Here is a 13,915-nt window from a genome sequence, read left to right as displayed (position 1 = left end):
CTTCCTGTCGAGAGCTTGGGCTTTTCTAAGATGTGTTGTGAATCCAATAAAGGCTTCTTCCATAGGATTCTGCCTGTGATATTGCTGAATGGATGCACTCGTACATGGGAACGGATTTTCTAGCGAAAAGAGGGAGAGCTGCACATCGTGGTGATAGGTTGACCGGCCAGGAACAAGCGATTCGGGAGTATCATTGGGCAAAAGGCGAGTTGTGAGGCTGTTTGAAGGTGAAATTGAGGACGAGGTGCGAAAAAAAAGTTCTTGAGTGCTCGGGCACAGGTGAAAATCCGTATCTTGGCTGAAGGGTGCGAAACTGGATTTTATAGTTTTGAGTCAGAATTAAGATATGTGGACGTATCAAACGATTGTCAAATTCAAACCTCTCTACCTCGGGTCTAGCTGAAGAGACCCTGCTGGCCACCCCCTCGTGTTCAGCGGTCTTTGACTTGTCACTCCTTTCGTGTGGCGGGCGTTGGATTTTTCGGCGTGTTTCGCTTCTCTAACGCTTCCGAGGCTTCAATCGCAGCGCATCGCCGGGATTTCTGGTTTTGGGGTCGTACTCATTGGGTCGAGGCCAGATCGCGCGATATTTGGAGGTTGGGGTTGAGTATGAGGGAGAGGGAGAAGGAGAGGGAGAGGGAGAGATTGCGGCTGCTGCTTCCAAAAAGGGTGCTGGAGGAGGTTCTTCGTAGATGAAGTCGTAGTTTTGAGGGCAAGCCCCAATAGACCTTTCGTCCACTACCGGGGGATATTCCGAAACGTATTGTGGTGAGGTATATGAGATTGGGTAACTCACCCGGCCAAATGTGAACTGATCTCGGGTGCTCATATTGATCCGGAGTGGAGGCTTTCCCATGAACCTCCGAGCTTCTCCAAGTCTATGGAGAATAGATCAGCACAAATTATTCCTTAGAAACGAATAGTACGTTTGGTAGTGGGAAATACTGAGAATGATGATTGCACTTTTTCGTAGAGTAGGACGGGCCTTTATGATCGAAGGTCCGGGGAGAGGGATTGGCGCTTCTTTTTCGCTCCTAGGGCATTGTACTAGCGAAAGTTTTTAACTACTACCTTTATGTTCTAATGCTCTCAATCTTATTGAAAGATAGCGTAGACGAACCAAACTTTGATCCTACCTGAAATAGTTAGTCCGAAGTAGGCGCAGCAGGCGTCAGTATCTGGGTCTGAACCATAACCGCTGGCTAGCATGAAACAGGATTTGATGATAAAGCCTTGTTCCTAGGGTCTCGCGACAATCTAATAGATCAGCACTTTTTTCCACATCCAGCCGTATGGCATATGTGTCAATGCCGGATACCAACGGCGCAAGATTACCAACATGAAGGGCGAAGGCATACATCACATAGACATTGCTAGGGGTAATCTAACACCTAGGGCCATGGTCGATCCATTCCCCCTCACATTGTGATTTGTCTTCATTATCTCATTCCAGGGTATCTGCCATATTTACGTTTTTTCGTATTCCGAGAAAACGTTCCGCAAGATGACCATCGGATGACAGAAAGGGGGTTGTCAAGGTGCACCATCCCAAGACAACCCCGATTCAAGTAAGGTCTCGACAGTGGTAAATGGGTCTATCTGACCAGATCTGGAGGAAAAAAGAACTGGCATCGTATATTGGTTCTAGGTAATTTTCCCCCAAGATAATCTTTCTAATAAATCTACGAGCCCCTACCCAAAAGCCATCAGGTTGATTCCGGAAGGCCAATGTCGATATCCATGAAGGGTAACCAGGATCAGGTACGTCCGGACCTAAAGCTTTTCCGAAATGACTTTACTCTCACAGTACCTTTTATTGACCCTGCTTCTTCACCGCATGACTAGCAACTATCCCAGGAGGACGGAATCATACCCAGCCACCCTCATTCCAAATTCAATGAGCAGAGAGCCACAGGTACATATGATGCATCATTTGAGTAAGTGAGTTGGTTGCTGACTTGAATCAGGCACCTTCGTCCCTCGTAGGAAGTTGTCGTGTAGAAAAACGCCTGTTTCATGACCGCTCGGCCGAAAAGGTCTACACCTTCTCAGCTAGGAAAAATTAGGTGTATTCATGCGTATTCTTGGTTCGAAGAAGTTCAGGGATATCGAGTATACTTCCAAAGACTGCATCTCCGATGACACACGTACAGTTATTACTGGAGATACAGGTTTCATGAATGGTACGGTACTTTTTACTTTACCATCAACCTGCAAAACACCAGAAGTGTAACAAAATTTGGGATCTGCCTCTACAGCCCCCCGCGCAGCGTTAGAATCATTCTACGTAGTTTTGTGTCAATTCCAGTGGCGTGGTTCTAACCGGTATCGAATTCTTGATTCCCATCTTTATTTTCTCAAATGATGAGAACACGGGGAACACTTGTTTGGTCGGTAGTACACACTGGAACATACATAGACATCGAGGGCTACAACTAGCATGCATGACCAGTTGGAGTTGATGCGAGCCATAGAGGCAACACGCATTCTCGTTGGTGCTCCTGGAGACTGTAGTTCGTCAACGTGCTTTCTGCATGATATTTGATGCGGAACGCCCCGCACATTGTAATCGAACCAGATCAGGTTCCGGACAAAGAACCGCCGGAATGTCGCAGTTGGAGAAGCAGAATTTGAGATTTTCCTTTGCTTTTCCCGTCGTGACACCGAGGAAAGGAGTTGCGGGTGCCCGAATATCCTATATGTATCCCGGCGATAAGGATGTACTCAGATTGTTGAACGTGGTGTGAGCATTGAGCATGGGGATCCTTCTCCAGAGTCGCTGACCATTAGTACCCAACAAAACGGATTATCTCCAAAGTAAAGGCAACATCTCGCATTTTAGCGCTAGTTTTTTTGGCTTTCTGAAATTGCCAGAAGCCGGGGCCTCTCATAAACGAGCATATACAATTTGGCTGAGGAATGAACTGGTGTAGCATTCAGCTAAGGGTATTCAGGGACGTCCTTTGATTGGGAAAGATATAGTCAGAGTCCAATATGCGAGAGATTGTTTAGACGTGTCTCACCCTACAAGCCAACGCGCGAGAGTCTTGTCGCAGCACTCTTGACTGGGTCAGACTAGCCCTTAGACCACGCAGGACCCTCCGCACTGACGGAAGACGAGAAATCCTTTGTCCAAAGAGCGTTAGGATAATATCGTGCGCTGGAACTGATGCTTAACCGTGTTTCGGTTGAACCAATTGAAGTGATCACGCACGACGGTCGTGTGATGAAGAGACGGGTTGGAGTGGCCAGGAGCTTGGTGGGACTGAGGGTTGCTATCGCTGGAACTAGAATAATTCAATGCATGTTCGAGTTTCAAAACATCCTAGACAATGCTTGGTAGCATAGAATCTTGGCGGTTCGCCCTCAAGCCCAAGCCTGAAGAGCTTTGGTCGGTAGAGTTTGGAGGATTGTTCAGCTTGAACTTACCGGTAAAGAGGCCTAGCAGAAGTGAGATAGCAAAACGGGCGTTGTTTTTGCCTGGTGGTAGAAGAAACTGATGATTGAAAGAGATAGGAATGACCAGAACGTCCAGGTGCGTGCTAGGGTAAGGAGGAGTGCAGAAGACCCAAGTTTGCCTTACCTAAAACGGGTAGTCAGCGATACATTTCTCCTTCTCTCAAGCCTTCTCCCTCCCATTCCCAGGATTCAAAAATGACATCCACCGACTAACAAATTGAGCTAATCCGTACACATACAGAGCCGCTGAATAATTAAATGCACTATTTGAACCCTTTCCAGCAACGACCGTCCACAAAGCACACTCCAGGTTGAAGGACTTTTGAAGGCCGTTCAGGCTGGTCCAACTTGACTGTGTAGCCAGCGAAGGGCAAATTCACAGAAGGATTTGTGTACGCAGGGATTCCAAGCGAACTTCCTGTTGTCGAAGATGTGTCCAGGCTTTCGAGGAATATCTGCGTCCTGGGCCCTCAAGTTCCACTACTCCAAACTACCGTTCTCCCATCCCTCCTATGACGCCCACCAAGTTGTGAGGCATCCACTAATACATTACTAGATTTGGCCGACCTCCCATCATGTAGACAGATAGCTGTCTTCCATCCAGTCTATCGACTAGGCTAAGCACGATGCGATCCCTCCCACGAACGGCAGATGAGATAGCGCGCTGTCCACAAAAGACATAAGGCAAATGAGTCTGTTGAAATTCAATTTTTACCCACAAAGGAACCAGAAGCTAATGATATTGAATTATACACAGGTTCCTTACGTGAACGAGTCGGCCCGATCTATTTTATCATGAAAATGAGGCGGTGCAAAAGACGAGGCCTTACAACGAGATACCATGCTATCAACCAGACAAGAGGATCTGAGTTTGCAGTATCCATGAGGCCGTTACGATGGAGCCAGTAAATCGAGAAAGCACAACGCTGGATCCAGAGTATCTGGACTGGGTGATATCGATTCTCTATCTCGAATGAAAGCGCCAGAACCAGGAACATGCGGAAATCTCGAACAATGACTGCAAACCTGGAATAAGTGATGCTGTATATGACAAAGTATCCTCGCAGAATACCAGTATTAGACTGGATTATACACAAAATCGATCATCGACACAAAAACGCATGGAATGAGCAAGTGTACATTCATGAGCTCCGGGCAAAACAACATCATTTAACTTGTTCATCAAGAGTGGCTAAGCTCAGTCTTTCTATCCACCTACCAATGTCGAGATACACCTTCGGGCTCTGGACTAGGTGGTACTTGTCTGCATATGTCTGTATATAGTACAGTAGTTTAAGACCTTGGTCTCTGACAATGGAGCCTCGCATTGGGCCTGAAGCAGTGATGCATTTCGTGAAGATGGAGTTCAGGCATTCGAAAGAAGCAAGCACATGGACGACTGCATTTGATGCAATAGGGATTCTTCTCGCGTTGACTCCTTCGATTTCTGCCATCCAACTATTCAACGTCTCAAGTTCCAGGTTGACTGCGCTGAACTCGCTAGCGATTGGGCCCAGGACCATCAGTGATTGTAAAACTTGAGCTTTCATGGCTTCTTGAAGAGCCTCGACTGGAATATGGACCGTGCTCTGTTGCCTATTTAGAATGGAAACAGGCGACGACGAGCTTGGTACATGTGTGGCTGCATTTTGTTTCGAAAATGATGGAGTTTGCCCTGTACTGAAAGAGTCGACTTAGCCACAAATGGGAACGCAAGTTCGGAAGTAAAGCCATGCAAACCTCAATCCATTATCTCTGACTGATAGGGGTGCGGTGTCAGTCACCTCAGATTCCGTTCGACGCGCCTTTTTGGGTGTCCTTTGGACCTGCTCATGGCCTAACTGTCCTCGGTGTTTTGAGTGTCTCCCACGCCGCAGCACCCGGTGCTGCTTGTGCTTCTCTTCATCCTCAGTTTCCAGTAGATGTGATATGGGTGTTGGGTTATGCGGCGGCTTAGGCCTTATCTCTCGATAAGTCACATTCGGCCCGGGTGATTGAGTGACGGTTGAAGGTGCAGGTGCACCGAGCCAGCTTTGCGCTTGTTGAGACTCCATATCATGACCACTTGCTGGGCTGATTTTAGGGGCAGAGCGCATCAAAGGAGCGTATGTTGGGCCATACGGGCAGTCTGCTTGGACTCCCACGTACGGGAAGCTTGTGCTGACGTTGAATGGCGTTTCGTCATGGTACATACTGCCAATAATAATGAGTTAGATTAGAGTCTTGTATGTTCAGATGGCTCAAGTGGTCGGATTACCTGCAAGTACTTTTATGCAGCGGGCTTGATGAGTAGGAAGAAGTTTGTGTCCTGCCTTCAAGCTAAAAATAAAGCACGCGCGGGGACCGGAAGGCGTGATCTGGATTCCAGTCATGAGACTGACCTCCCTCCTGGCTAGGAGCAGAAGGCTAGCTCACTGCCAGTAAACACTCTAGGAGCCAGAGTTGCAAGGGGTCGGTGGATCAGAGGATAGGCGCTCTTGCCTCAAATAGGCGTTCCGATGTGACCCGGACCGACCCCAAGTTTTCTGGTCTGAACCTTCTCTTCGCCTACACCCTTGGCCTATGAAACCCGGCCATTCTCTGGCCGATCCACTTACAGATTGGCAAAGTGTTTGGCTCACCATCATTGCGATTGAAGTCCATCATACGTAATGAGCGCCAGACATAGGCAGACTATTTCCTTCACCTTCCACACTCTGCTGAGATATTTTCTTTGGTACTTGCGCTATTGACACCGTCTAGCCAACTATACAGCGCTTTCCTTTGGAACAGGCGGAGCATGACGTGACAATCATTGGTCACGGGGCCTTGGTACCCAGAAGGCCCGTGGACTTCGGCCTTCGTCCTCCTTCCATATCGGTCATGTTGGCCGGGCGTCCCAGTGGCTATCACTTTCGCCGCAGGCCCACACCATCACTTTACAGAACATTCCATAGCAATGTCATTACAGTGTATATGCCGGTAATGTGAATGTTAAATTGGTACAAGAGGCGGCCGGCCTCCTTTCATCTCCCCGTCATCGCGATGTTCAATCCTCCCATCAGGAATCAACGGTACCTGGGGAGGGGTCGGCGCAATCGCAGGTAAATGAGGACAACAAGGTATGTTTCTGCTACATTATTCTTGCTCGTAATTTATCGCTATATCTTATTGATAATATCAATAGTCTGGTTCTCCAGGCTTCGAAAGTAACCGGGATGGCGAACAAAACATCAACCCAGGTACCTCCACAACCCACCGTGAATACTTTCACCGAACGCGTCTCCTGATTACAAAACTCGTTAGGCTACACCACCATACATTCCATGTCAAATTTTGTCGTTGATGCCAGAACAATCATGAACAGGACAGTTGAAAATATGGGGGACAAATCGAGACAACGGCCGAAGCAGAACAGTTCGATGCCAATTGTGGTGAAATCTGGTTCGCTGGACTAGAATATCTGCACCGTATGATACCATTTCCCGTAATCAGTTACATGGCTCGACAGGTTACTCACTTCTTGCTGTAGGTTGGGAGTATACAGAAAGGCGCAGAAGACCTAGCCTCCTATCGCCAAATGAACCACGTCAATGTTAGCCGAGGTGCCAAGTTTGTGAACCACGACTTGAGTGCAGACGGGTTTTTAGAATATTTCTGCGGGAGAAAGACTTGATAGCGGTAGTCGACAGCCTGAAGCTCTGTGGCGGCTGCTACCTATCGGATACTCGCGCATTTCGCTGAGAGGCACAAGTCAGGGTTGATTTCTTTCCTACGTAGTGGTGGAGAGTCGTCTGGAATGGAGCGCAGTTGATGAGCAGGTCAGATGGATTTGACAAGGGGCGGGACTACAAGCGATATGGGACCGTTCAGAGTGAGATTAATGTTATGATCCGCCGGTCATCAGACTTGCAGCTAGGAACACTATCTAGGTGATGCACGAGAGAGTTGGCTTCAAAGATTTACCGAGCTCCACCGATACCCAGGCTTGGTTATTCACATGCTGGCGCGGTATCCGAACGAGCCTTTAGACAAAGAACCGTTTCCGACACCTCTACTCAACGTGGAGGACCTGGCTGAGGGAAATGTTCTTCCAGATCTGTTACAAACTCGGTCAGCCATACATCCGAAGATGTTCCTATCTACAGATACCCGCCTTGTTGAGCTTGGATACTGGATCAAATCGATTACGCAAATGCAAGTTGGGGGAAGAATATCGTTTTATTCCGAAACCGGTATCGACGAGGATCAGTACGGGATACAATTTGAACCTGACGTCTTCAAGAGGCCACACCTTATCGATCCAGCTATCGGCTTACATCAACTCATAGCGCAAAAGAAAACCTACTGTTTTCTCGTCTCGTGTCTTTCGGCTCAGATAGGGCCTCCTGTCGACCAAATTACTAGTATCGGAAGGGACAAACGCGAGAAACCTCACTCGCTTCTGAGTCGCTTTGCGCTGCTACAATACAAGAGACCAGATTATGTAGACTGTGATTACTTGACAGACGTTTTGACATCGTCTGCTGATGAAGCGATGGACGATCTATGGCAGCTTCGGACTGACGCAGATTATTGGAATCTGCGGTTTACGGACATCGACAGGAACGCTTCGAGGCTCTTGCATTCTGTCTTTGGACATATCGATCTGTTTCTCACCAATAGTGAGAAACTCCGTGTTTGTCGGAATGATCGCCAGATGAGGTCCTCTGGTAATTTGTCCACAATCCAATTTTCTTGCGACAATGGTCAGATCACAGGCGCAATATCCATGCATGCTACCCTTCGCTCTATTCTCAATGAGATTACCTCTTCGGTGCGGAGCAATGCGTGGCTGGGCAGAAAGGCGAAAAATAAGACATTACGCTATCTTTACGGCTTGGTGGAGAAGAGTGACCCTACAATACGATTGATGGGTTTCGATGCAGTTTTCAGAACAATTGAGCAGGAGCTTTCGGGTAGCAAACCTGAGGAAACGCCCCCATTCCCAGTCGCTCAAACGTTCCACGACATGTCAATTATCGCTGCTTGTATGCAGGAGACTTCCAAACACTTGAGTCGCATCCTCAACCTGGATATAAAATATACCACTCTGGCCCACGATGCCACATCGGAGTGGCAGGAACGTGAACGACCGTGGGTATTACCAATCCAGGGTTTTCTGAAAATAATTCAGCGCAAGGGCAATGAGTTCAATAAAGAGGCCAGGAACGAGGATGTTTCCTTGGGAGACCGCCACTGCAAGTTCTGGAATAGAATTTATGAATGCGTGAGCAACTGGAACAAGACCGATCCTATCGTCAGTATGATATTCAGCCAGGCCCCTGACCCGAGTGCATCCGCACCCACATCCGCACCAACTGCCTTGGAACTGAGGTGGAGATCACAAGATACGAACACCACGCCAACTCAAACAAAATCGAAAAAGTCGCGAAGAAGGCAAACCCGACAGAAACCCGGACGGAAAATCTTAGAATTGGTGCGAACAGTCAGCATCTCATTCACTACAGGAGAGCCGCATCCTCGGCCCTCAATAGCCATCACGGCCACCAAGGATATAGAGTGCTGGAATTGGATACAGAACGAAAAAGGACAGAAGCGATTTGGGCAGTGGAAGGAGTTTCTTAAACTTATAGGCTTCGACGTCACACACCAAGCAGGATCAGGGTATCGATGCGTGTACAGGAGCCCCGAGGGAGGATACCATACAATTGTATACCACGATTTACACGGGTCGAACGATAACAAGCTCCCGCATCATTCGGCACAAGAAATGTGGACTGGAAGGCTTGAAAGACATTTCAACGTCATTCTGTCAGTAGAGGGAGCGGCAGGTTGAGAGATTATGGAACAAATAACTAAATGATTTCGATAAACAATCCGCTACTATACATCCTAGAACGATCGCGAGAGTGAAAGTTGATTCGCAAAAAAGATAGCTGAGTTACTGTATTGAAGGCTTCGGCTCAACGGTGGAAGCAAAAACCATCGGACCTACTACACTACGCCTCTTCCTACACCCGACGAAGCGCTTACATTACATTCAGCAGAGGGGCTTACCCACCAGATTAGCCTAGTTAATTCTGATGATGAGCACAGACAGTCATCAGAAAAGCGACTTATCCTCGTATACTTCGATTCCATAGTTGGTCGTATGGTTGTTCAATTGCCTTAGTCAAATGTCTAATCAAGAAATACAAATGACGAAAGTTGTTGACGGGGATTGCGCCGCCCTTTTTGGTGCATCTAAATGTAATCTAAACATGATGATGTATATCTGTCTCCAAAATGTTTCCTCAATATTTGATTCGCCACAGCTCTGACAAGATGGAGGGATCTTGGGTGACATGGCACTACTATCCTGCTTGCCCATCACCATACCCCCATGAGAATATATTGAGAACAAGATCCATTATACTTAGACAGTGCTGAGATACTCTTTGTATGCCCTCTAAGACAGGAGCGTCTTGGTCAAGTCATCGAGACGAAAGGCTGCGGGGGTTTTTGTATTGGACGGTGTGGTTGTAATCGTCAACCAAAGGCAAAGGGTCTTGACCGTGTCCATCGTGCATTTCTGCTAGGGTCACAGCAAGAGTAGCGTCTAGCCTTTCTTGTCTGAAGATGCTGATTCTCCTCTTCGACAGGCGAAGAACATAGACTGGTATCGTGGTCATGTCAGTGTGCGCAGTCTCGTAGACATAGTCGACATTGTGGACATCAAGCACGAAATAAGAGTGCTTCTGGGGGTGTATGTTGACGGCGAGGAAACAAGTTTCAGCGTTGGGACGGGTTGCACGAACGGATTCCTCGAGCTTTGCCGCAAATTGACGTATGGAACCCAGCTTATCTCCAACGTCGAGTGCGCTGTTAGGCGTGTCGCCAAGTATTCGTATCGCTGTTGTCCCGACCGTTTGAAGGAAGTCATTGATGGTATCTGGAATTTGACTCTTGATATGCTCACGAATCTGTTGGATCTGTTCTTCCATTTTCAGGGTAGTTGTTGATGCAATGTGGAAGAAGTTGATTTATTTACTAAGTTCGCTTTTCGAGCCGCGACCCTTATTTGAGTGGGTCCACACCGCCATGGTATCCCCTTTCCAGAATTGGAATAGCGCTGGCAGAAACCAGTGGGATAGTAATGCGTACTTCTCGTGCAATAAATTAGGTGTCGGTTAGAAGACTACAGTATGCGATGATATCCGAATGAACCACTGAGGTGATTCAAACTGGTATTGATATGTGTTTTACCAACTACCAAGTCGATCCCTGTTTTTACTGTCGACGATCGATGGATCGTTAAGGTCTCGTACGTAGCAATGGATTATCACTAAACAGCTGTTCCTCTAAACACCTCCGTCCGCCTTTTACATACATGTGCTTGCTTCTTAATAAGCTTCTCTTGTGGATCTTGTCCAAAACGGGCTTAGTGGTAAATTATCACTTACATTTACTTTCTGTGGGAGAGTCACAATCTACACTTCAACTTAGCACTGTAAGCCTACATCTCCAACTCTCTGCTTGATACTATTTACCGTTGACTTGCTATTCATCTTTGAAGCCTCCAGACGACACTTTAAGAGACAAGACAGAAGACTATTTCTGCTATCTCTTTCCATATTGTTTTCCCACAACCACGTCCCGGTGACCACTCTCTTCTATCCTGATTACTTGCAATCTCCAATAAGGAAGCCATGTATGGCTCTACAATGTGGATGAAGACAGGGCGTAGCATAAATTATTCTCTGTGCTAGACTAGGAAAGTACATTTCGTGTACTCGGTCATATGAATGGCGAATACGATATAACCTTATGTTCCTTAGGTCATTTTCACATTCCTTTCCGCTGAGAAATCTCTCCACGATGAATCACCAGTTTCCAAGAGCACAATTGATCATGTTGCTGATCAGCTTGTGTCCCTCTTATCCAAAATGGAAGTCCAAGAGAGCGGTAAATGGTTATTCAACTTTATGAGAACGAGCCTTCGCTGCTAGATGGCGTCATCCGATGAGTGTGGATGGGACATTTTGCCGCAACAGTTTCGATAGTAGTTTCCTGCGCAGGGGTCCGAGTATTACTGTCACAGTTCCCAGCCGAACAGTGGACTGTTTTCACGGGGTTGCCAAGGCATCCGCAACCCTGGTACAATCTTTGACTCCAGGAACACATCTGTGCATCTTGTCAGTATGCGAGCACAGCTTGTGGGGAATTGTCAAGGACAAACAAACATTGTTCGTGTCTTCAAAATCGAAGGAAGGATGGTCGGGCTCGGTAATTTTTGCGCGCGGAATGCTGGTTGGAAGTGAGAAAATAAAAATCGTGAGAAAGAGAAAAGACTGTCCTTTAAACATTGTAAAATTGAAAGGCCCCCACTTCGTCATCATCTCAGCCGCACATCTAATTCAGATATGGAAAACAACTCATGGCCCTGCTAGTGCCTGTTCTTGTGCACAGAGGCTTTGGGACTAGTCTTGTTCGTAGCCAATGGAAAGAAATCAATAAGCAAGGACTGAGTCCCGCTCACCTCTTTTTGAAAAAGAACCAACGCTGCCAGTATTGTTGGGTCGGGCAAGACGGAATCACGCGCAAAGACCACTGCTATTGGCTCACATCAGCTGCAGTACTGGCAGAGCAAAATAATGCTACCTTGTGTCCTAGGAGCTTTGGTATTGTCTCTGTTGATTGGGCCACCAAGAGCGCCACCCAAATTAACCCTCACACGATCACGTAGCAATCTAGCAATCCAGACAGGGAATTCTGAGGGCATTTGAACGGTAGCTAATTTAAGTCGTGGTACATACAGTGATAACGAATTGAGATTGCATGGAGCCGGGTGCTGATGCTTCCTCAGATGGCACATGAAACGATGCGGCAATGCAAGAGCTACAGTATCACGGGGCCTTGAACTTTCAGATCCCCACTTCGTTCTCAGGACAAGCACCAGGTTTTCTTTAGGGAACCTATCGCAAGTTGCCATAGGTTGGGTCGAACATACATCGGCGCACTGGATGACAAAGTCCGAGAGACTTGAATGCCAATGAGCTACGCCATGATAGAAATCTGTAGCCGATGTGCGTGGTGAATTACAGCAATACTACCGTACAGTAAGTTGAAATGCAAATCGGAAGCTTCATTTTTTTTTGTTGACCTTGAGACTGCATGTGGCAGCTAGTATGACCAATGGGGTATTGGCACGCGCACGAGCCCCTATTTCCCCACCAGGAGCAAGAATATCCCCATTAACTCACTGGTCCCCTCAATTCCCTGGTCCCGTCAATTCCCTGGTCCCGTCAATTCCCTGGTCCCCTCAATTCCCTGGTCCCCTCAATTCCCTGGTCCCCTCAATTCCCTGGTCCCCTCAATTCCCTGGTCCCGTCAAGTCCCCTCAATTCCCTGGTCCCCTCAATTCCCTGGTCCCGTCAATTCCCTGGTCCCGTCAATTCCCTGGTCCCCTCAATTCCCTGGTCCCCTCAATTCCCTGGTCCCCTTAACTCACTGTCTCAAAAAATTGAACGACTACGCCACTAATCCAGGTGACCGACATGGGCTTTGATCTTTCGAACTCGTGGGCATTAGGGTACGATGGGTTGGCATGGGAAGATTTAGTCAAGTTTGAAAATCAGTGCAGATTTGCTCTAAAATCGGTGCAGGGAGCACGTTCCAAACTTGATAGGCAGAGGAGCCCTCAAAATCATGTGCCCATCGAAAGAGAAAGAGAGGGAAAATCCATTGAGGAATCACTCCAAGACACCTCCCGAGAGATTAGAGCGAGTGGCTCACTCGCTAGTTGGCTAGAATCTCGGCCGCACACACAGAGATTGCATCTACAGAGCCCTTCTGTGAAAAGATTTATCAAGAATGTGAAGAGTGGTCAGCACAGCTTAAACCCGATAGTAGAGAATGGGTTCAAACGCAATGCTATTGAGTCAATGCTATGGCTTGTCTTTGAGAGTGTCAGCTTTCCACACGCATTGCTTATACTATGCAGTTTTACCACAAACCGCCTTTGTCAATATTCTTTTGGAGAAATCACTTCAATCTGGGAGTACGTGAGCCAAGAACGAGATTCCCTTTACTGCGAGGCTCTTGAAGCGGAAGCGGACACATTGGCTAGTAAGGTCCCTTACCCCATTATCAGTGCTGCGACCTAATGGATGACCATTCCAATCAGGGTACCAAGCTCCGTCAAAGAAGCGAAAGAGAATTACCTCGTCTTCGGAAGACACAGGCGCCCCCCGCAACAATTGCAAGCTCTACTCTGCAATTTGGCTTTAGCCTCAACATCATACCAAAATTATCTTCAAGCTCTTTGCAGCTGTTGGCCCTAATAACTGCTCTAGGAGGCGTGAGGGTCCCGAGATTGATGTTCGAGCGCTCCCTTGCTTCTCATGTGTGCTGGGGCTATTCTTGGTATACTGCTAGCCATAGCGGCTTTGATTTTGAATTCATCACTCAGTCCAATGAAAGGCTGGTAATGTGT

General features: G+C 47.5%; 3 protein-coding genes across 3 annotated transcripts; 1 reads left to right on the top strand and 2 right to left on the bottom strand.

Moving 5' to 3' along the window:
- Positions 1–499: 499 nt before the first annotated feature.
- N7506_005641 (uncharacterized protein) lies at positions 500–829 on the bottom strand (the record flags this gene model as incomplete). The annotated part of the gene is made up of 1 exon (XM_056954934.1): positions 500–829. One exon carries the CDS (start codon positions 827–829, stop codon positions 500–502), a length of 330 nt encoding a protein of 109 aa, XP_056811911.1.
- Positions 830–7,438: 6,609 nt separating this feature from the next.
- On the top strand, positions 7,439–9,277 carry N7506_005640 (uncharacterized protein; the record flags this gene model as incomplete). The annotated part of the gene is made up of 1 exon (XM_056954933.1): positions 7,439–9,277. The coding sequence occupies one exon, from the start codon at positions 7,439–7,441 to the stop codon at positions 9,275–9,277; it is 1,839 nt and encodes a 612-aa protein (XP_056811910.1).
- Positions 9,278–9,914: 637 nt separating this feature from the next.
- Positions 9,915–10,424, bottom strand: N7506_005639 (uncharacterized protein; the record flags this gene model as incomplete). The annotated part of the gene is made up of 1 exon (XM_056954932.1): positions 9,915–10,424. The coding sequence occupies one exon, from the start codon at positions 10,422–10,424 to the stop codon at positions 9,915–9,917; it is 510 nt and encodes a 169-aa protein (XP_056811909.1).
- Positions 10,425–13,915: the final 3,491 nt, after the last annotated feature.

This window comes from Penicillium brevicompactum (assembly GCF_028827555.1).
Source record: "Penicillium brevicompactum strain IBT 35665 chromosome Unknown utg000004l_segment0_segment0, whole genome shotgun sequence".
Lineage (NCBI taxonomy): Eukaryota > Fungi > Ascomycota > Eurotiomycetes > Eurotiales > Aspergillaceae > Penicillium > Penicillium brevicompactum.
Note: the sequence above shows the minus strand (reverse complement) of the source record. Positions and strands in the feature narration are given on the sequence as shown.